Source organism: Electrophorus electricus, unplaced genomic scaffold, assembly GCF_041902795.1.
Source record: "Electrophorus electricus isolate QZ-2024a unplaced genomic scaffold, ASM4190279v1 Scaffold96, whole genome shotgun sequence".
Classification (NCBI taxonomy): Eukaryota; Metazoa; Chordata; class Actinopteri; order Gymnotiformes; family Gymnotidae; genus Electrophorus; species Electrophorus electricus.
In genome coordinates this window covers 56,389-77,367 of record NW_027658813.1, presented here as the reverse complement: position 1 = coordinate 77,367, position 20,979 = coordinate 56,389, and the positions used below count along the sequence as shown (strand labels likewise).

At 40.1% G+C, this 20,979-nt stretch overlaps 2 protein-coding genes and 1 pseudogene across 2 annotated transcripts; 1 reads left to right on the top strand and 2 right to left on the bottom strand.

Annotated features, from left to right (window-relative positions):
• Window positions 1–1,852: 1,852 nt before the first annotated feature.
• LOC145656907 (vang-like protein 2) lies at window positions 1,853–6,604 on the bottom strand. Its single transcript, XM_081709814.1, has 3 exons — window positions 5,752–6,604; window positions 2,433–2,689; window positions 1,853–2,198 (listed from the first exon to the last, which is right to left on the bottom strand). Exons 2-3 carry the CDS (start codon window positions 2,501–2,503, stop codon window positions 2,015–2,017), a joined length of 255 nt encoding a protein of 84 aa, XP_081565940.1. The 5' UTR covers window positions 2,504–2,689; window positions 5,752–6,604; the 3' UTR covers window positions 1,853–2,014.
• A 4,218-nt stretch (window positions 6,605–10,822) lies between these two features.
• Window positions 10,823–11,764, bottom strand: LOC145656902 (rho guanine nucleotide exchange factor 1-like). Its single transcript, XM_081709811.1, has 3 exons — window positions 11,592–11,764; window positions 11,410–11,485; window positions 10,823–11,052 (listed from the first exon to the last, which is right to left on the bottom strand). The coding sequence occupies exons 1-3, from the start codon at window positions 11,622–11,624 to the stop codon at window positions 10,823–10,825; spliced, it is 339 nt and encodes a 112-aa protein (XP_081565937.1). The 5' UTR covers window positions 11,625–11,764.
• Window positions 11,765–13,455: 1,691 nt separating this feature from the next.
• On the top strand, window positions 13,456–16,009 carry LOC145656901 (adenosine receptor A1 pseudogene; annotated as a pseudogene).
• The last annotated feature ends 4,970 nt before the right edge of the window (window positions 16,010–20,979 follow it).

Below are 20,979 nucleotides of genomic sequence, written 5' to 3'. Positions count from 1 at the left end.
TATTGTGTAGGAGTAGGCTTGTTCCTAAATGTGGAGTATATGAGAGGCTTAAGGGGAAGTTGATATATTTAATTGAGTTTTAGTTCATTGCCAACTGCTCTCATTATGTGTGAAAGATCACATTTCATGGGATGCTACAATATATTTTTTTTAATTCCTGAGTGTAATAATGTCACGATTGGCCACCCTCCTGGACTCCCTGTTTCCGTGGTTTCACGTCTTGCGCTGCAGGCTGCTCCCCCCTGCAGCGTTGGTCAAGACGGGTAGACGCTTACCTGGGATCTCGTCGTTATCAAAATAAACGTGACCCTGCTTCTTCCGGGAACGACGAGATGCCCGTGTACAGGCAGCCACGACCAAGGCACACAGCAGGGTTTAAATACATGAACTAGAAACGAGGGACAGGTGTACGCAATCAGTGTGAGGACAAAATGAAACCGTGGAACGGAACAAAACACAAGACATGGAAAACACGGAACATGGAAGGGACTGATCGTGACAATCAGCATAGATTATTTAACACAAAGATTCAGAACTGCTGGTGCGGTGTATTTAATCATCTAATATAGACACCAGTACCTCCACTAAATCCTGCCATAACGATATCAACATCAAATGCAAAAAAAGTAATTTTGTTTACAATAGTGAATCTAACACCAAAAAAAAAGCCAAACAAATAAAACGTGATGATGGACATGCGCCTCTTTAAAGGATTTTCTCAATAAATATATGTAGAATTTATGACTATAACAGAAAACAGCAAAGAGAAAAATGCAAGAATGCATATGGCGAAGGACGTATGGCAAGTATGGCAAATTCCTCCTAAATGTCTATTTGGTTCCATCAATGCAATATTTGAAGCTCTATGAAATAAACAAACCAAATTGTTATCAGAACACTCCACTATATTCATGAAAAACACTTTCTCATGTACTCATGTTTTCTGTATGGCTTTAGCCACTCCTGCTGCATGTTGGGTGTCTTTTTTCCATGTTGTCTAGCTGTGTGCTCACATGCATGAGTACTTGTCTCTCTCCCCCTTTCTTAGCTCACAGGCGAAACTCTCTCTCCTGGGGGCTACGTGTTGACATTCAAGCCGACAGCAGGGCCCAAACTTCGGGAATTAAACCTTAACAAGCTTGCCTGTCTAGCTAACTCAACCAGCGAGTAGGCTTAGTTAAAATAACAGCTTTAGTGAGCAAGGCTCCGATGAAAAATGCAAGTTATGATGGCCATTCACACTCCAGACACATTTTTTTTTAACTCAACAACGACTCCTAAGTTCTTTCAAACTTCTCAGTAAGGAATTCAAATCTGAAAAAGTACGTTCAAGAATAGTTTTGAGATGTCATTCACCATCAGTTGGTTCTGAAAACTTGACTTGTAGAGTAACATACCATGCTGATGAGGTTACAGTGTCAAGTGTGAATGTGTGGAAGCTTGACTTGGAAAAAAGACAATGAATCGGCCATCAAGTCTACAACAAAAGCATGCCAGCTAACATTGGTACTCACCCCAACCTGCCTTTGCACTGTGCAATTCCAGCAGTCTTAAACATTGTTTTGCATTTCAAACTGTACAAGACGATGCATCTGAAACCTTGACCAAACTCCATGGCACAGTGCTCCATCGATAGTTGTTCTCAATATCGGACTACATGATACAGATTTTCTGGAAACTATCATGCTAGATCATTAAGATATTGTGCTTTTGTCACAAAAATGTGACATCAAAAAGGCATTCTATCTGCTGCCACAACTGCACAAAATATTTTTGTGTCCCACATACTTCATGCTCATTTTGCTATACCACTGTTATTTGTAGTTGGCATGTGAGCTATGGCAGGCTGTTCCCTATTGGTTGTTTTTATACGCGTGTTGCGTATATGTGTACTGCGAGATTTTAGAGCAAAATTTCTGACACTGCATGAGGAGACATGAGATGCCCAGTCCAACATTTCAGTAAAAAAAAAAAAAAAAGTCAATCATTCATATTTTGAAGCACTATAGACTTTTTATGGTCTGAAGCTATAGTGGAATGGTTTTCCAGGCTGGAGGAGGTATGAAGTGAAAACATGGACTCGATCATCTCCACGTGTGGACTCTGTGTCCAGCAGGGCCTCTCCAGGAGCCTGGATAGTGACCGATTTGTCCCCTCTGCTGTCCCTGCTCTTAGAGCGGTGCCTGTCTCTCCGATCCCTGAAACACCACCACACACGCATGCGCACACAGATGTATATAAACATTTATATACACAGTATACTCCAAGTTGGTACATAAAGCAACATAAAATGGATAATCGTTAAATAACGATACGGTGGTACCCTCAGTGTTTGCAGTAGTGTACATTCACATTTGTATGTTCTAGACAAAACATCAATGCCCACCCACATTTAGGCAAAAGGGAAGAATGTCGGGAAATGGCATACGCACCTGTGCTTGCGAGAGCTACGGGAATGGGAGGACTTGTAGGAGTAGCCCGAGTACTGTGACTCGTTGTCCATGTCTGGGGCCAGTGGGCGGGGTTTGTGGACCCCAGCTCCGCCTCCTGGAACATTTTGTTGCTATGCCCAGTTGAGTTTTGCGCTCTGAGATAGATTTAGAGGATAGAGCCAGCGGCAGCTGCAGCAGTTCAACCTTACTCCTGAGAGAATCTATTTTGAAGGCTGAAGAGGAGGAGGAGGACTAACCTGAGGGAGGAAGAGTAATAAGTATACCTTTAAAGCAAATACCATAATCCAGAGCAACACATCTCAGAGTGAACACGCTCCCTGTTAATCAAACCAAAGACTGGTGGTGTCAGCACAAAGCTCTATCTGCTCTTAAAGGTGAGCTACAAGTGCCCACAATTTCACTACAATCTGTTCTCATTCAGAATGAACAAGTGCATATAAAATCAGAGCAACACCATAATATGTAGAGATCTATAAAGATCTGTTTTTATATATTTCAATGAATCCATTAATGTCCCAGAACAGTGATAGTATAAAATTGAGTCACATTTTGAAAATGAACATCTTGAATACACACTGAAAATTGAAACAAAGGTTGTAGTCTTCATCTATTAATTGAACTGTGCAAGAATAATGAACAAACCAGAAAATAGCATTACACACCACTTCACCTTCAAGGTATTAAATGTTTTTCACCCTAAGGAAGCAATTTACAAAAACAGGCTCATCGTTCAACAACTTTGTGAATCGGTACTTTCACAATTCTCACACTCACCACAAGGTCTCATCACTCTCACACACACACACACACACACACACACACACACACACACACACCAGCCATCTCCCATCATCTCCAGGGTTACCAAGCTTGGCTCTTACCAAAGGAATGAATAAGAGGGTACAGGAGCAGTGAACAGTGTGGGGGCTAGGTTTCTATGGTTACATGACCTTTAACCACACAACCCTATTTCTGGGGAGAGCAAAAATATGTCAGTGAGCTGTTCGTATGTTTACCTGGGTCTGTGTGTGTGGTCAGCTCTAAAATAACAGCAGCAACTGTCATTGAAGAAGCTGCTGTGTGTGCCTGAGTAGGTACTAAACACATTCTTAAGAATAGTGTCTCTTAATCCAATTCCTTTAATGAAGAACCACAACTTTCCTCACTTTCTATTTCTAAATGTCTGTCCCCTTCTCTCTGATTGGCTGTATATGAAGGGAACGCAAGCTTTCCTGATTAGGAAGCCAAAAACACAGACCTCCTCTTTCTGCTGTGTCTGTGTGCATGCACTTCTTACTCACCCACTTGTCAGGGATTGTTTACAAAACTGGTAATACAGTCAAGGATACCATTTGTCGAGGGCAGACTCCCAACACATGCCACGCATCAATCTCAAATAGGGGCTCTTGGATTCTCTCACACACACACGCTTCTCACAGGAATTGTAAAAACAGTAGGCCTACGTTTGAACAGAATAGAATGGGACCATAACCCCATGCATTTTATAATAAAGGTTAGAATAAAAACTCATATATAAAAACATAACTCTCGAAGAAAATTAAGAGATCAGTCCCAATCAGTATCTCTGCATTTGGCAATGATTTCAATTCCACAGTCTGTTGAATTCCACCACATGTACAGCTCTTTGTATTTAATGAGATTCTGATTAGGTAATCAAAGCTTATTTAACAAGCAGTGTGAAAGACTGGTGGAGAACACCTGAAGATGCATGAACAAGCTGCAATCAAAATCTGAGATATTCCACCAAATACTGATTTCTTAACTAATCCTAAGTTAAAACATTAGTACCATGAATGTGTTTTCTTTGCATTATTCTGTGGTTTGGAAACAATGCATTTTTTTTTTTGACCCATTGTCATTTTGTAGGTAGGTGTAAACCATCAACAGTGATCTCAAATTACTTGTCGCCAAGCGACGTAACCAGCTCAGCGGATCATTGTCTGCACAGGGTAAGGCCTAAATGCCTCAGAGTAACAGTGGACAAGAATTGCAGGGGAGGTACTCAGGGCGCCCCCAACACCCACGCAAAGACAGGCCGAGGCTTAGAGGCCTTCATTGAAAAGCTCGAATGCTGGGACTGGACCAAGTTTGGTACAGTAATCAAAATATCCATGAATCTAAGGCAGTTTACGCCGCACCTACATTTAAGAAAAGTTTAAGTTGGTGTTCGATTGTAAATACATAACCAGGACTATCTACATCCCAGCTTTTGCAACAACTTAAGTCGCTGCTTGACACACAGTATCGGTTCTCTCTCGCGTTTACTGGAGTTAGGCGAGCTAAGGATTAAATCGTAGCCAAACCCATTTTCCAATGAAGACTGCAATAAGGTATGGTGGAAACAGTTTGCGTCTACTGATACAAAGATTACTGCTGTAAGCATACATTAAAACATGCACTTCAAGCCACCAAAACAATAAACAAGTGAAATGAGTGGAAACATTAAGAATTATTTTATTGAAATCAAGTATTTGGGTTTAAGAAACAATTTGACGAGACTCCACACAAAGGAAATGAAAGAATACCCAGCAGGGTTCATCAATCCGGTTCCATTTTGTTTGCATGTCAGCACCGAGTTCACCGTATTCCAATAACCCTATCCACCAATACGCCAAGAACTATTAAATTACTGCAGGCTTAGAGCACAGCGACGCGGACAGGACAATGCGACGCTTAAAATGAGTTTTACTTGGCTCCAAAAGTTAAAAGGTGAAAAACACAAAGCGAAGACAGGCGTCGTTCCCTCAATTCGCTGTGAGGGGAAAAAAGACTACAAAAATTAGGCGACTTGCCTTTCTTTGCGAGGGGCTACATCCGAATGCTAAGGACCTTGCGGCACAAAGAAAATCCAAGCGCAGGGGTTTTCCAGACTGGAATAAAATGCACTTTTCAACATCCACGTCGTGAAATTTTGCAAAACACTGCCCAGTTCTATGGAAATAAAGAAAGTAATCCTTAAAGGCAATACGTTACATCTTAAGATCAGTGCAATGTAAAATCCATGATCCGTTCCCAACTCTTCCACTATGCGTTGGTTCAATGCCTTGAGCCCCGCTGCGTGTGTGAATACTATCATTCATCACCCAGACACTTGCGAATCAGAGCTATTCGGCTGGAAAACCATCCAAATGAAGAGCGTTAAGGATCATGGAGAGAGCATAAAACGTATGCTTTACTTTCCATTACGGCATGCATAATATTGTTTCACCTAAGCATATAATTTATCCTCACTCTTATACGCTTGAGCAGTTTTAACGCCACGTTTCTTTACACTCACTATTAGACAACAGGCGTACTCGTCGCACTTTCTTGTCTGTTCCTTTGGCCGTGCACCTTCCCTAAACCAAACAATTCCACTCCGTTTTCCCCTGTTTTGCCTGCGGGAACAGCTACTCATCTGTTATTCACAGAAACACATATTTCCGTCTCCTTCATTCAAACCGTGGCTACTACACCGACTACGCCCCATGCCAACACTTCTCCTCCCCCATGTTCCTTGTGTCGCCCCGCCGTCCCAAACTCCCGATCCCTTTCCTCAATATTCTACAGGTTATCACTCACCGAATATACAGCTTTCAATCGTTGTTCACCCTATTCTACCATACTACTTCAGATCATAGTTTAGGTCATTATTTAACCGCCTGCTTCAGCTTCATTTTTTTTTTTTTTTTTGTAGATTTGATTCTTTATTGATCGTTGACCGACTGTTATCTGGGTTGCGGGCCACCTTCAATACAGCAGCGTTGTATTTAGAAAGCGATCCTAGAGAATTAGGACAGCTAACGTAAACTGCATGGCGCAAAAGATGGCCTGTAGTCCTTTGGGTTTTTCTCCGGGATCATTCTCTGATTGGGTATGGTAGGCTCTGAGTTTAATTATTTTTGCCTTAGATTCTGTTAATTCAAGGCTTCTTGTCTGAACCTTGTCTGATCCTCTTCTTTGAGGAGAAGGTTGCAGCAATCCGCCGGTCCTTTTCCTCTGTTCCCATTCTTTCAGCCAGTGTTCATTCCTGTACATCCAACTCTCTGGCTTCTTTTTCCCCTCTCTGCTCAGAAAAACTCTTCAACTCCTGACTTCCAGCAATCCGACATGTCCGCTGGATCCCATTGCCTCCACTCTGTTCTAGACGATCTCAAGAGATCTGCATTCTGCATTCAGAACCACCAGGGTGGTACCAATCCTCAAGAATGCCACACTCAACAGCACCAACATAACCAGTTACAGACCAGTATCACTTCTCTCTTTCCTCTCAAAAGCCCTTGAACGAGAAGTTTACAATTCATTATCTGGTTTCCTCACACAGAAGTAGCTGCATGATCCCCATCAGTCTGGCTACAATCCAGCACATTCAACAGCCCTCATAGCAGTGACTGCGAATCTTTATGCTGCTAAAGCTGCCAAACTGTCTTCTGTCCTGATTCTTCTGGACCTTTCAGCAGCCTTTGACACAGTAAACCACAACATTCTCCTCTCTGTTCTCTCCAGCCTTGGTGTGACTGGCTCTGCATGGAAATGTTTTCAGTCCATTTAGGTAACATGGAAAGGATCCACTTCCAATCCATGTAGACTCTCCTCTGGTGTCCCCCAGGGCTCAGTATTAGGCCCTCTTCTCTTTGTATACCTGTTCTCTTGGTGATGTAATATCTTCTCATGGCTTTTCCTACCACTGCTATGCTGATGACACCCAATTATTTCTTTCTTTCCCACCCTCCGATACGCAGGTCTCCAGACTTATCTCAGCATGCTTGACTGACATTGTGTCATGGATGACAGCCACCACTTGAGGCTCAACCCCAGTAAAGCCAAGCTTATGTACATCGAGAACTCCCTGGTATCACTATCTGAAGCTGCTCGTAGCCTGGGCATAACTTTGGACAACCAGTTGTCATTCTCTACTCATATTTCAAATCTGACCTGGTCTTGCAGATTTCTCCTTTGTAGCATACGAAGGATTCGGCCCTTTCTTTCACAGGAAGCTGCCCAGGTAATTGTGCAGTCTTTTGTAATCTCAAAGCTAAACTACTGCAACTCGCTACTTGCTGGTCTTCCTCTAAGAGCCATCAGCCCTCTACAACTTGTCCATAATGCAGCTGCATCACTGGTCTTCAATCTTCCTAAATTCATATGTCACTCCACTGCTGCGCTCACTTCATTGGCAGTATGAAGTAACTGACCACATCAGATTTGAAATCTTGATGCTTGCATACAAAGCCAAAAATGGACCAGCCGCTCTATACATTTTGTCAATTGTCAAAGCCCGGTCCACATTCACCCCAAAATCCAATTACACCAACGACCCTCAAAACAGTCCCAACACATGGGAGTGGGAAAGCCACACAGGATAGAGGGCCATTCTTCCTTCTCCCTTTCACAGGTTAGTTTATAAAAGGGAAATGTGATGGCATAATCTAGCATTAGGCTATTAGCATCCAGATGCAGCTAGATTAAGGTAGAACCTGGTCCTTAACACTGATCTTGGACAGTTTCATTCTTTTTTGAACCATAACATTAGCCATTATACAACAAAGGCCAAACTGGAGTCAGTGTAAAGGAGCCACTTCTACCAACATCTTAACAGATCAAAGTATAAATCCTTTCATATGTGTCAAAAACCAACCCTGGCATCACTGAGCCATTTCAAGAGGTGAGTGACGAGCTTCACAGTATTTACACTACACAGAAGGTGCCCCTTCATAGGTAATGACATGATATCAGACAACAAATATGTTCCTTTTTGTTCCCTGCAATGTTGACAGGAGTCAGTCCAGAACAGGGCTGCACAAATAAGTATACAGTAATGAGCAGTGAAGATGATGTCTTGCCACAACACAATGGCAATCCCAGTACGCCCTGCCTTATCCATTGTGCGTAAAGAGAGGCCAAACCTTTATTTTCTATTCTGTAGAACGCTTAAAGAAATAAAATAAACTCCTTCCACACTCTTTATTCTTTGCTCTCGCATAGTGTTAATTTATAAAATAAAGGATACAACATAGACATATGATGATATTAATGCAAAATACTCTCTTGGAGCCCATGTGTCTTGCAGGGGTCCCAGTGAAAAAGAACCTGAATTTGTTTAAGTCACCCATCCACACATTCCATAAGGCGAAGAGAGCCACAATCTTGGGTCAAGTTGACATGGGCTGATTATGGGTCCTCAAGCAAAATGGTACCTGTTGGGTTGCCAGTTTGTCACTGATGACGTGAGTGAGTATTAACATACATGTATTGGGTAAAGTGCTTGGGGGGGGGGGTCCCTTTAATGGGCAGATTCATTTCCTCAGCCATACATTTTCAGTCTCATTTTAGTTCCATTTCTTCATCTTCACTGACTAATTTTTTTTTTAAACTGTCACCTCAGTTCCCTTGTTCCAACTTTAGCTTTACCTAATAAAAAAAAAAACACCTCACATATCTGGACTTTCATTTGAATGCTTTTTATTCCAACTCGGTGCATGAGCTGAAGGTTCGTCTGTCCTGTCTCTCTTCTCAGTTGCAGACAATACAATATTTGCAGGTTTCTCCCAGGAGAAAGGCATGCTGGGATTCTAGTAAAGAGCTACACAGGATGTATGAAATGGCAGGAATGCCACACCCTTAGTATGTGTGTGTTCATGTTTCAAATGTGTAAGTAAAACTCTTTACAATGTCTCGTGTAATAAATCAAAATCCTGTAGAATGGATCTTGGGCTGAACTGGTTCTGTTGGCCCTTCTTCGTTACCTAAACAGGTTGGAAAGATGACCATACAATTGCCACAGTCTGCAGGGGTAGTACACCATAAGCAACATAATTACATCAACTCCAAAATCAATACTAAACATTATTCAAATAAATACATAAAATTCTTAAAGTTAAAATTGGGAATTGCTACAGGTTTGAAGGCCAGTTTTCAGTCTGGCAATAGCAAGACCCAAGATCTGCGGTGATGTTTTAATATTCAACTGTGTGCTCCATTTAAACTCAACCCCAAATTATTCTAGTGATTCCAGACTAGATCTTTTTGTTTGGTACAATCAAAAAGAATTGTGGTACAGCATTAAACAGGTTTAGCCCCAGTATTTATAAATGGCTTCTTTGACACACTTACCATCGCTCGACCCAAGATAAATAGATGGTGTCCTGATAATGGAGGAAGACCCATGGATGGTGTCATCTGAACTGACTGACAGGTGACTTTTTTCTCACCATTGTGAGCAGTCTACAGTGGTCTGCTTCAATCTCCTATGAAAATGAAAACAAGGAGTTAACCAGGATCTCACAAGTGCACAAAGCCATTCTTTTAAAACATAACATGAAAGTGCTAGCTAGCTGCAATGATAGTGTGTGTGTGTGTGTGTGTGTGTGTTTGAGAGAGCGTGAGTAATATATCCACTTTACCCTAAGCTGATGCAGGTTTTTCATCAGCCCCTTCATTGATTGAAAGATTCCATCCACATTTTTTATCATGCGCTGCCGTATGCTTGCTCGTGATTGGCAGGGCCTCGTTTCATGCCTCAGCATCTCCAGGTGTGAACGGCCTTTTGGTGACTGGCAAGGCATCTCCTGCCCTTCTTGCTGTGAGGACAATGATGTCACTTTCTGCTTCTGACTGGCAGCCTCTAAAGGATCCAAGGATCCAAGGATCAACAGTCTTAGTGTCCTGACTGGCAGAACACAAAGGGTGCAAAAAAGTTGGTAAATATCTGAGCCTGCTAAAATTCTATTTATAAAAACACCACCACCACCACCAGAAATATACTGTTTAACTATCATAGTGCAACAATGACTGTGTAACGGAGTGTAACAAATTCTTACCATCTTGAAGAGCAGCATCAGCCATTTTAGCTCGTCCTCCCACATAACCCTGCCCACCAGTATGCATGTAGGCTTCTGATTGGTCAGTTGGGATAGCTGTTGATCCTTGCTTGGTGGCTTCACTGCCTCCAGAGGCCGAGGAGATGGTCTTTTCTAACAGGTTCTTCCATCTGTGGAAACATCGCTAAAGCCATCAGGTCCCAATTTCTACAACAGCACAATGTTGTTAAAATCATCTGAACATAAATGGCCTGACACCATAAATGTTATCACAAAACAGACACAGCAGTGCTGACTGGTTGACCTTGATGAGAAGACGGTGGGTCAGAGAGAGACAAAAAAACAAACTCACGTGTTTTTCTCAGAGGAAGTCCCAGCCACCAGCTCGTATATCTGTCTCTCTGATGTACTGATCACATACAAGGCCTTGTTATCTGATAGAGAAGAGCAGGTTGTCAAACAATGTATTCAAACTAACCCAAATGCAATTTCTAACTGGCTTCTTAATTTTTTAAAAATAAAATAAAGACATAGTTATTCCAGACCCATTCATCTATTCTGGCTATTCATAGCTGTAAGAATAACTACAAATATACCTGTAGCCACAGATCTGACAAGAGATGAATCCAAGCGAACAACGGGGCAAAAGGGGGTTTTGAGGTCCGTGTTCCTACCCCAAACCCCACCCAGTGAGCGCACTGGACATCGCAAGATCAAACGGTCACCTGAACCCCTTTGGAGTAGCACCAACATGTCTGAGAGAAGCAGAGCATGAATGTCTGGAACACACACACACACACACACACACACAGAGTGAGAATGGACCTGTCAAGTAATCATTTGCAAGAGGAAAAACAAAAATGTATGCAAGCTTGCACACAGATCACTGAAAGCATCCATTCACATTAAAAGTCCTTGAAACATGTGTATACACACGTATGAACATACAGGCAGATGCAGGTGTACACACACACACACACACACACACACACACACACACACACACAGTTATTCAGACCATGTCATGTGTGAGGTAGCAGGGAACCAAATAACTCCAAGTCAGCATAGCACCATGCTCTCAATAGCTGCATTCCCCAGAGTTAACAGTGATTTGTTCAGCTGTGATGATCTCTTACCGATAGCTTTATCTTTACTAACTTTCCAAGTCAACGGTCCTTCGTGGATCATTTTCTTAGTGGTCAGGTCCAGATTCTACATAGAAAAAGAATATAGTTAATAATTCATACTCTGGATCAGGTGCTCCAAGACCAGAGAAGCTGTTTGGAAGGCAGATGGTGGATACATAGTAAGGCCGTACCTTGAACTGAGCAGCGACAGGACTGGCCTGCATCTCCAGAGGGGACAAGTCTAGCCTGCGCTGATAACGGCTGAGCAGTCGCCGGTGCTCCGTCTCCCTGACGACCTCATTGACAGCTCGTAGTATCCCACGGCAGCACGCCTGTGCCCTCAGCAATGGCTGCAGGTCTGGAGAACCAGCTGTTGTGGGGGCACATACTAGTGTTAATCCAGGAGAAAGGGTGTGTGTGCTTGCCTCCTTGGTAAGCTGGTATGTGTGTGTATACTGAAGTGTTTTCATGGTTCAATACATTGTATGTGAGGGTTTCTATACATGCCTTCTGTGTCTGATGATGTTATCCAGCAGCAAGGGGTATTTGGTGAGTCTCTGCATCTCAGACACTAGAAGGTCCTTTAATTGTAGTCGGCGGCAGTGAGGGCTGGCTTCACATTCCTAACACACACACACACACACACACGAATGAGCCAAGGACATCTAAGTCCAAATGTGGATTCTGTTGACTGCAACACCAATTTATACCTAAAACAGCATCACTAGAAGTTATGTGCTGCAATAAAAGTCAAATATAAAAGACTGGATAGTCTCCAATTCAAAATATGGGTCAACCAATTCACAACCCAGCCCACTAACAAATATGGCAGAAGCTCTAGTGTTTGTAGGTTTGTCCAAAGGCTTTATACCTCTAAAAAGTGTTACCTGTATAAGGTGCGTGAAACGTGGGTCTTTGCGTTTATTTTTAATGAGCTCCAGTGCCTGACTCTGCTGACTGCACAGGTGAGACACCTGCTCCTGGAACTCCTCTCCTGCAGCGTCTTCAAACTAACACGCACACACACAAACACATGAGCTACTGACATATCAAGTAAAGCAACAAGTATATCCCACACTACACAGAACAACCCCTTCATTTTAGACAGCACCAAAAGATGATGTGAACTAGAAAGGGAGTAACACTAGCCAGCTCACTCTAGACACCATGATGTCTCCGATGCCTTGAACTATAGAAGAGTCCCTCAGCCTCTTCATGGACTCACATAGATTCACTGAAACACAAATGCAACGCCACAAAACAGAATCTGTTTAAGCGAGCCAGTGTATATGTGGTTTGTTAGAAAGTTGTGTCAGTGGGCAACAGAACTCTACTTGTGTCATGAAGGCCACCGCAGAAACAACATGTACAGCCTCCAGTCCATACCTGCTCACAGTAATGGCATGGTGCCGATAGCTGATATTGTTCTGTCATTAAATTCCCAGTTTGGGTGGGTTTTACACTTCTTTAATCTTGATTATGATTTAGACACCAAGTAGGCTTCAGAAATGTAGGTTTGAAAACACACTAAGACAAATGGAGCGGATTTGCACGCACACACATACGCTCGCACACAGAGAGACTGACCATGAAGACTGTAGACCTGGGGCAGGTTGGGGAAGATACCGGAAAGTTCTTCGACGGTCAAAAGGTTCCTCCTCTTCTGGAAGAACACCTGATCGAGAACCCCGAGAGTCCGCAGGTGAGATGCTTCCGTTGTGAACAGCTCTGAGGAAGAGGATATAGCAAAGTCACTACAATTTCTTACAAACGTTACACAATTCAGAATTCCACATTTTCATGAGTCAGGATAGAATTACCATATGTGCATAATAAATAGAATACTGTATGTTCAAAAGATTTAGTTGCTATTTAGCTTAAGTTAGATCAGTAAATAACTTTTCATTTTACATGTTAACTGTGTACTGGGAGTTGTCTTTTATAGTCAGTTGCAGACTAAACCATTCATATAGGATTATATGATGGAAAGGATTAACATGATTATATATGAATCATTACATATGAATCACATGATAATACATGATCAAATAATATTTTCCATCACACAAGCAACTGAACAAGAAGGTCGGTGTGGGCCATGGCGACCCCAGCAAGTACTACAACAAGGAGCTGAAGCTAGCCAAGTCGCTTGCGCTTGTGCTTGTGTTGTTTGCCGCCAGCTGGCTCCCACTGCACATCCTGAACTGCATCACACTCTTCAGCCCTGGTTGCGAGAAGCCCATGTTCCTTCTCTACATCGCCATCCTGCTCACCCACGGCAACTCCGCCGTCAACCCCATCGTGTATGCATTCCGCATCAAGAAGTTCCGCACGGCGTTCCAGCGGCTCTGGAAGCAATACTTCTGCTGTAAGGAGGCTCCTCCGATCGACACACAGATGAGTGAGAGACTAGACAAAGATCACTTCTGTCCTGGTACTCCGCTGGAGCACAACATTTGACTGGATCCAGGGGACTTTCTGAGCAAACTGAAATGCTTGCTTCTATAAATCATGTCTATTTTGAATGTAATTCAGTGCTTTACTGCAAATGCCACTGAGTGCATTTACCCCTGCAAAGGGAAATAAGACTCCTATGTAAAATGTCACGTAAACGTTTATCAGTGTTCGGCTCTACATCGCACAAAGCAAAACCCAGATTAATTAATTAATTAATCTGGGCAAATGAACAGCTTTATCAGATTTCTATTTTTTTTTTTTTATGTCAGTGTAAGTGGAATATGGGCTCTCTTGTTCTGCAGCCGGGCAAAGAGGACAAGGTTTTAAGATCAGGTCCATTGTAGAGAATTCCCCCGATTTCACTGATCCCATATAGCAATTTGTTTGTTTGTTTGTTTTTCATATGCTTTTTTGTCCTTTTTTACATAATCACATTATTATTATTGTGCATGTGAACACTTCAGTTCACTTATTGACAAACTGATTTTTACCAGTAATCAGGATCTTGTAGATGTATACATGCTCAGAGTGTGCTGTTGTCAGAGTCTGCTCCCATTGTAACTTATTATGAAACATTATAACTCCACTGGGACAAGAGGGGGAGGCTAGAATATGGAATTAAATCATTTATAGTGGCAAACAGATATGTGGTGTACAAGACATTTTTAAATAATTCTTTACTCAGTGATCAAAGTAGTTCTTTCTAACTAGTCCACAGGTATCATACAAATATGAAAAACAGTATTCTTTGCACCACTCTGCTATCCAAAGTGTGCAATCATGATGGTGCATCATCTCATTATAAAATATTATTTATAGTCATCATGATTTTTTATTTATCAGAACACACTTAAATGAGTAACTTTGAATGTGTACAATATACATTAATAGTAGTTAATTTCAAGCATTTATTTGATACTAACTTCAAAATGCAGTTTTAATGAGGATATGTTAGGAATGTTAAAGACAATGCACACTATACAATTATATATATATATATATATATAAAAAAAAATAAAAGGGCTGCTCATTAATCACATAAAAATACAAATTTGGTTTCCACAATAACTACTCACCAATGATGTACTTCATTTATTCATTTGCCTACTACATACAATGAAGTATTTATAGTTATGACATTGCTTAAGAATTGCACTAATGGAACAATACATTTATATAGTCTGACATTGATTAATAGCATTATAGGCCATTATAGTGTAGCATTTCTAATAGGCAAAATTAAGGCCATGCAAACGCACACAGACATTTCCCAAACATTTTATACAGGCACCAGAAACAGGTTTTTACATCCAGATTTTGCCTTTCAGCTCTGTGTTTGTAAGGGAGGAGCAATGCATGCAAGTAAGTAGTGCTGGATGACTTCAGGAAATGATCACTTAATTCATGTTTATTCAGCTCTTGTCTCCACAGGACATCAACTAGCCCATTTGACTTTTTTTGTAACTGCTGTATAATTTATGTTGTATTCAGGGTTCAAACGTTAAATAATTATATAATCCAAAACAGTAATATTCAGTTATACATTTTCTCTAATTTAATATCCCCTTTGCTATAACATTCAAATGAATACTGGAGCCATGTATTCTGGAGGCATTGTAAGCTTTTTCAGTATAGTAGCCAACATGTAGCCATGTTGAAAACAAAGCTTTCTCTATGAAACACACCAAGACTTGGACAAAGTCACCAAGATATTTATGTCCTCTCTGACTAAAGCTTGTCAGTAATGCACTTATGAAGATGCATCAACCATAAAAAAATAAAGTGAAATCATAACTAGGAATTTTTTTTAACATACCATTTTTTTTTTATACTTGACTCAGTGTTTGCTAGTGTTCCTCACTTTATTATGTTTCATTAGCTCTCTGCCCAAATACAGTGTGAATGAAGGAATCACACCAGTATAAAGTACAGTATGTACATAATTGTTGGTAAACAACTGTGGGATTGCAATCAGTACAATTGTACATTATTTCTTATTTCATTATTTCTGAGTAAATGGAAATAATGAACTAAGTCTGTTTCTGGTTTTCACTTTATTTGTGCCTTTTATCCTTATTCCTCTGCATGCGTTTAAGCATCTCTGCTTTCTTGAGACACTGCTAAGACATAAGGTAATGCTCCAATGGTGATGGTAATGATGATGATGTTAAAATAATAATAATAATAATAATAATAATAATAATAATAATAATAATAATAATGCCTGATCAACAAAGCTATGAAGGTTGGGTGTAGAACAGTAAGGAGCCCGGCAGAAGAAGATGATAGAGCGATTGGGTTTGTAGTCAAAAAGATCAGATAGTTTAGGTGTTGGACGATGGAGAGCTTTGTATTTGAAAAGGAAGATTTGAAATGAATGTGGTACTTAACAGGAAGCCAGTGAAAATCCTGGAGGATGGGTGTAATGTGCTGGTGTACCTGGGATTGAATGAGAAGACAGGCAGCAGATTTCTGACCCATCTGAAGCTTGTGAAGGAGAGAAGGGCTAATGCCTGCAAGGACAGTGTTTCAGTAGTCTGAGAGGCTAGAGATGAAAGCATGAATGAGAGATTTATTAGCAGACGGATTTTGGATTTTAGTAATATTACAGGTGAAAGAAGTACATCTTAACAGTAGCATGAACATGGGTGCCAAGTTCAAGTTCAAGTTCGGTTTATTCGTCACATACATAGTCATACACAGTATAACACGCAGTGAAATGGTGGAGAGTGCTCTGTCCAAACTGAGGAAGAGAACCAGGGGTGCATAGAGAAAAAAAATATATATACAGATAAATATATATTTTCTATGTATGTACAAAATATATTAACAATGTATGTACAATATATGTATATTATGATTATATACACAATGTACAATGTACAAATGAAAGAATTGCACTGAGGATAACACCCAGGTTTCTAACCAGGGGAAGGGGACATAGCTATATCATCAGTGGTTAGAGTGAAAGAACCAGTTTTACTCAGGATTGATTTTGAGCCTATGATAAGCTCGGTCTTGTTGCTATTTAACATAAGAAAGTTGTGTTTCATCCAGAGTTTAATTTCTGAAAGATATGCTTCTAAGTGATTGAGTGGTAGATGTAACTGATTTGGTCCTGAGAAAGATCTGGGCTTAGCGATGGAAGTCCAGTTTGAAATGATGTTTGATATGTCTGAGAGAGAGTATGTAAACTGATAGAAATTCAACTGAGGTATAGGTGGTTCTTGTACAATGCTTGATTTTATAGTTTCAGAAAGGCCCAAATAAACTGCTTCTCACAAACTTCCACAGGGCATAATTATTAATTAACTCTTTAACTCTAAAACCAAGCATTTGACAAAAGCACCTAAAAAATTTTAACTACTCTGATTGCTAAATAAAACAGGCTTTTGGGGTTTGGCACTGGTCTATTCCTTTTTTCTCTTATTTAGGTTTTATTTTACCAATATCCTCTATTTACTGAAATCTTCTATCTGCTGCATGCTCTTAATAACTTATTAAATACTAGTTGCGGAGGAAGTCTATTGTGTTTGACAGCCATTTCAGAAACGCCCAGTGTAAAGTCAAGAAAGGCAGACGTGCGAAATTTGCATGACCCACATTTCATTTAGTTGACGAATTGGTCAAGTGTGGCTCATTCAGAATAAATGCGTTTTATTGCCCTCTAGTGGATAAGCAGAGAATAGCACCCTACAACAAAAACGTCAAGTAATTCCTAATGGAAACAACAGGCCAATAGAGCACAAAGGAGTAAACCCGAGTTACCTGGTTGCATATATAACTCTTGGTGTCAATACCAAAGTCAACTTTGCATCATGCTTCTACCTAGCTATATTTTTTTTTTCACGAAAGGCTCCAACACACGTTTCTTGATTTCCTACTACAGTGATCCCTGTATTTCTACAGTAGTCTAGATCATTGGTATATTGGACTCTAACCTACTGTACTGGGAATACTAGGATGTATTCTATGAGAAAATGACAAAGCACTTTTGTAAGTCGCTCTGGATAAGAGCGTCTGCTAAATGCCGTAAATGTAAATTTACTGGAAGAAAACATGTTTATTTTTATTAGGCGTTATTAACCGTCAAATGTCTACCATAGGTGGTGGCACGTATTTAATATATCCCTGAAGTGATTTTTCACAGCAATGTTTGGATTTGCTTAAGGTAGACTAATTGTAGGATTCTGTGTAACTTTGTTGCATGGACTATATAAAACAGGTCTACATTTATTGCATTACATTACATAACTAGCTCCGTTGTGAATGTAGTTTCATAGGTAGCATCTTCGTCAAAAATATAATCGATAGTTGTTGTTTTTTTTCCACCAAGGCTGTACGTTTCCGAATTTGATGTAAAACATACTTATAGAAAAGAAGAGAACTGGTAATTTAAGATAATTTCAAAAGCATCGAAAACAAAAGAAAAGCATCGGACGTAGTCTAAAGATCCTATCAGAAACTAATAAAAAAATAGCAGCTAAATAGACACTGACATGAGATGGAGTACTGTAGCTTTAACGAAAGCATCAGCGGACTATTTTGTTGTCTTGGCAGCCCAACCAAATCAACGAAACGGGGATCCTGGCTGTGTTTTGTAGCCAAGATATAATTTTAAATATTACATTGTAAATGCTACTGTGTTACTTACAAACACTACAGCCAGCAAATGACTTTTGCCGCTGTGTAGTTAGCTCGCTAGCTAAGGCAAATACACTCAGCACTGATGGCGTGTTTGGCTTTACACCGTCTAACGTTAGCTAACCTATCTATCCTGGTTCATTAGGTTAACGCTAGCTAACTAGCTACTTACAGTTGCACTGGATCTGACTGTCTAGGTTTTATTATTGTAGCTACTCCGTAACAAAAAGTAATCTCAGAATTGTATACGTAGACCTAATATACCTTCAAATACTTTATTACTTTGACGGTAATAGCATGGAACAGTCACACAAGAGAGTAGTTAGCGCTGGGAAGGCGAAAAACAAGCTACCCTGGGAGAGGTCTTGCCTCCCATGTTTAGTAAACAAGCAGCCTTGCAGTGCATCAAATGCAAAGGTATCTGATAATGTGAATGATTGCCTCATGAAGTTAATTTTACATGCACACACAGAATTACAAAAAAGGAAAAATAAGGTTAAAAATTAGAGAACGTACTATTTTGAATGCAGCTCCAAACTCAACAAGCTACTTTACCTTTTTTTTCTTTATGTAGCTGTGAATCTTATTTATTTGTGTTAGGCTACAAGTTGTTTTCTATTCCATATTCCAATTTCCATCAATATATTGTAGTATTTGTATGAAACCACCAAATTGATAAATCTTGGAATAGCCTACTGTCTTCTCCCATAGCTGTATTGGAAGGATTTAAAAATGAAAGAACCTGAAATACTAAATTGCAGTTGAATAAAATAACCTAACCTAAACTTTGTATTCTTTTAGACAGGATTAATGTACTGTCAGGTGTTTTATCTTCAAACTCAAGTCTTCACCATATCCAGATTCCCCCCTGATTTAACAGACTGGTCAGAGAGTAGGACCTAACAAATAGAAAGGATTCACTAGAGAGGGTCGGTTGTCAGAGAAAAGAGAGACAGTGTGCTGTTCTGGTTACAACCTCCCACGAAGCAGAAAGGGACCAGTGGGTTAAAAGGGTATGACATATCTTGTTCACCTGAAAGTAATTCATGACATGTGCTGACCCCAAAACTCTTTGGTAAACTGCACAACATGGGGCATTATAGTAGATATAACAGGGAAGATAAAAACACTTTCAAAATCGCAGACACAGATGTAATCAAACGCCTAATGTTCCAAGCATTAGTGCAAGATGTTTAAAATATATTTTACATACAGCTGAATTGGTAAAGCTAGGTATCTATCTTAGATTAATTTTCTTGCATGGTGTAGCTAACATTATAACATTGACTCACACTAAAATGATCTTTAAAATATCTACAAAGTGTTTGTAACACTACATGTTTCTTGGCAACATATCTACAACATTTAGTTTCCATTGTTAGAAAGGTTGTCTGTTGTTTGGCGTTAAGAGATAATTTATCATATTCCCAAAGCAGATATTGTGATAAAGGTCTCACTGTTCCCTGTGCCTGCATGTGAAGTTTGTCTTAATTAAGCTGTTGAAACCTTAGGGAACTGTTTCTTCCTTGCCACTGAAAATCACCTTGCGTGTTTACTTCAAGCTCAGCGAGGCAATGGCATCCTGTTGACTTATTTCTCCTTTGTAAGCACGCAAACAGTAAAAAGGTGGGGTTTTGTGCAAAACATATGTAACTGTTTTTAATAATCTGGGGTCAGTGTGTGCTTTTCTAGAGTTGTTTCACAAGCATTTTAGTGAAAAATATATTCAAACTGAATTCTATCCAATCTATCTCTCTAATGTCTCTAATAATAGGGCCGTGTGGTTTTGCTTATGGAAACCAGGCAGTTAGACAGTGTGTCGAATGTTTAATGAAGGGAGAAGATTATGAAGTCTTGGGTAATGTTATCACTGTGGAATTAGACACCCGTCTTGTTTTTATACCTCTTGGTGAAAAAAAATGACCCCTGAGAAGTTCTGATCAAAGGAATCTAGAAATTTTATAGACAAAATTTAAGATATAACCAAAGATGAAAGTTACAGCCTTACATTTCTTACATTACTGCCCTTCTGCAGACCTGAACTGTTTTGCCTAATGTGTAAGTTTTGAGTCACTTCATTTTTATAACATGACCCCCCCCCATTATTTTTCATGTTGAACTGTTTCAGTACTATTTTCATTGTAATTTAGTTGCATAAAATTGCACAATGTCCTGTACATTTTTGTTAAGAAAGCATTGTGTACTGAGCTACAACAGAACAGATGTCCAATTAAAATAAAGGAATATCATGGTTAGCTACATGCTTACTTATAAATGTTCAATAATAAGGGACTGTTTTTTGTTGTTGCTGCTTTAGTTTAGTGTGGAAGATCTCACTACCTCCTTGAGGCTGAATCAGTTAGTTAGCCAACAACTTTAAAAACGACTAATACGTTAAAGTTAAATACAAGCGGAAATATCGTACCTACTCGGTTAGAACGCATTGGCTTCTGATGAAACGTTAACACATTGAGTGAG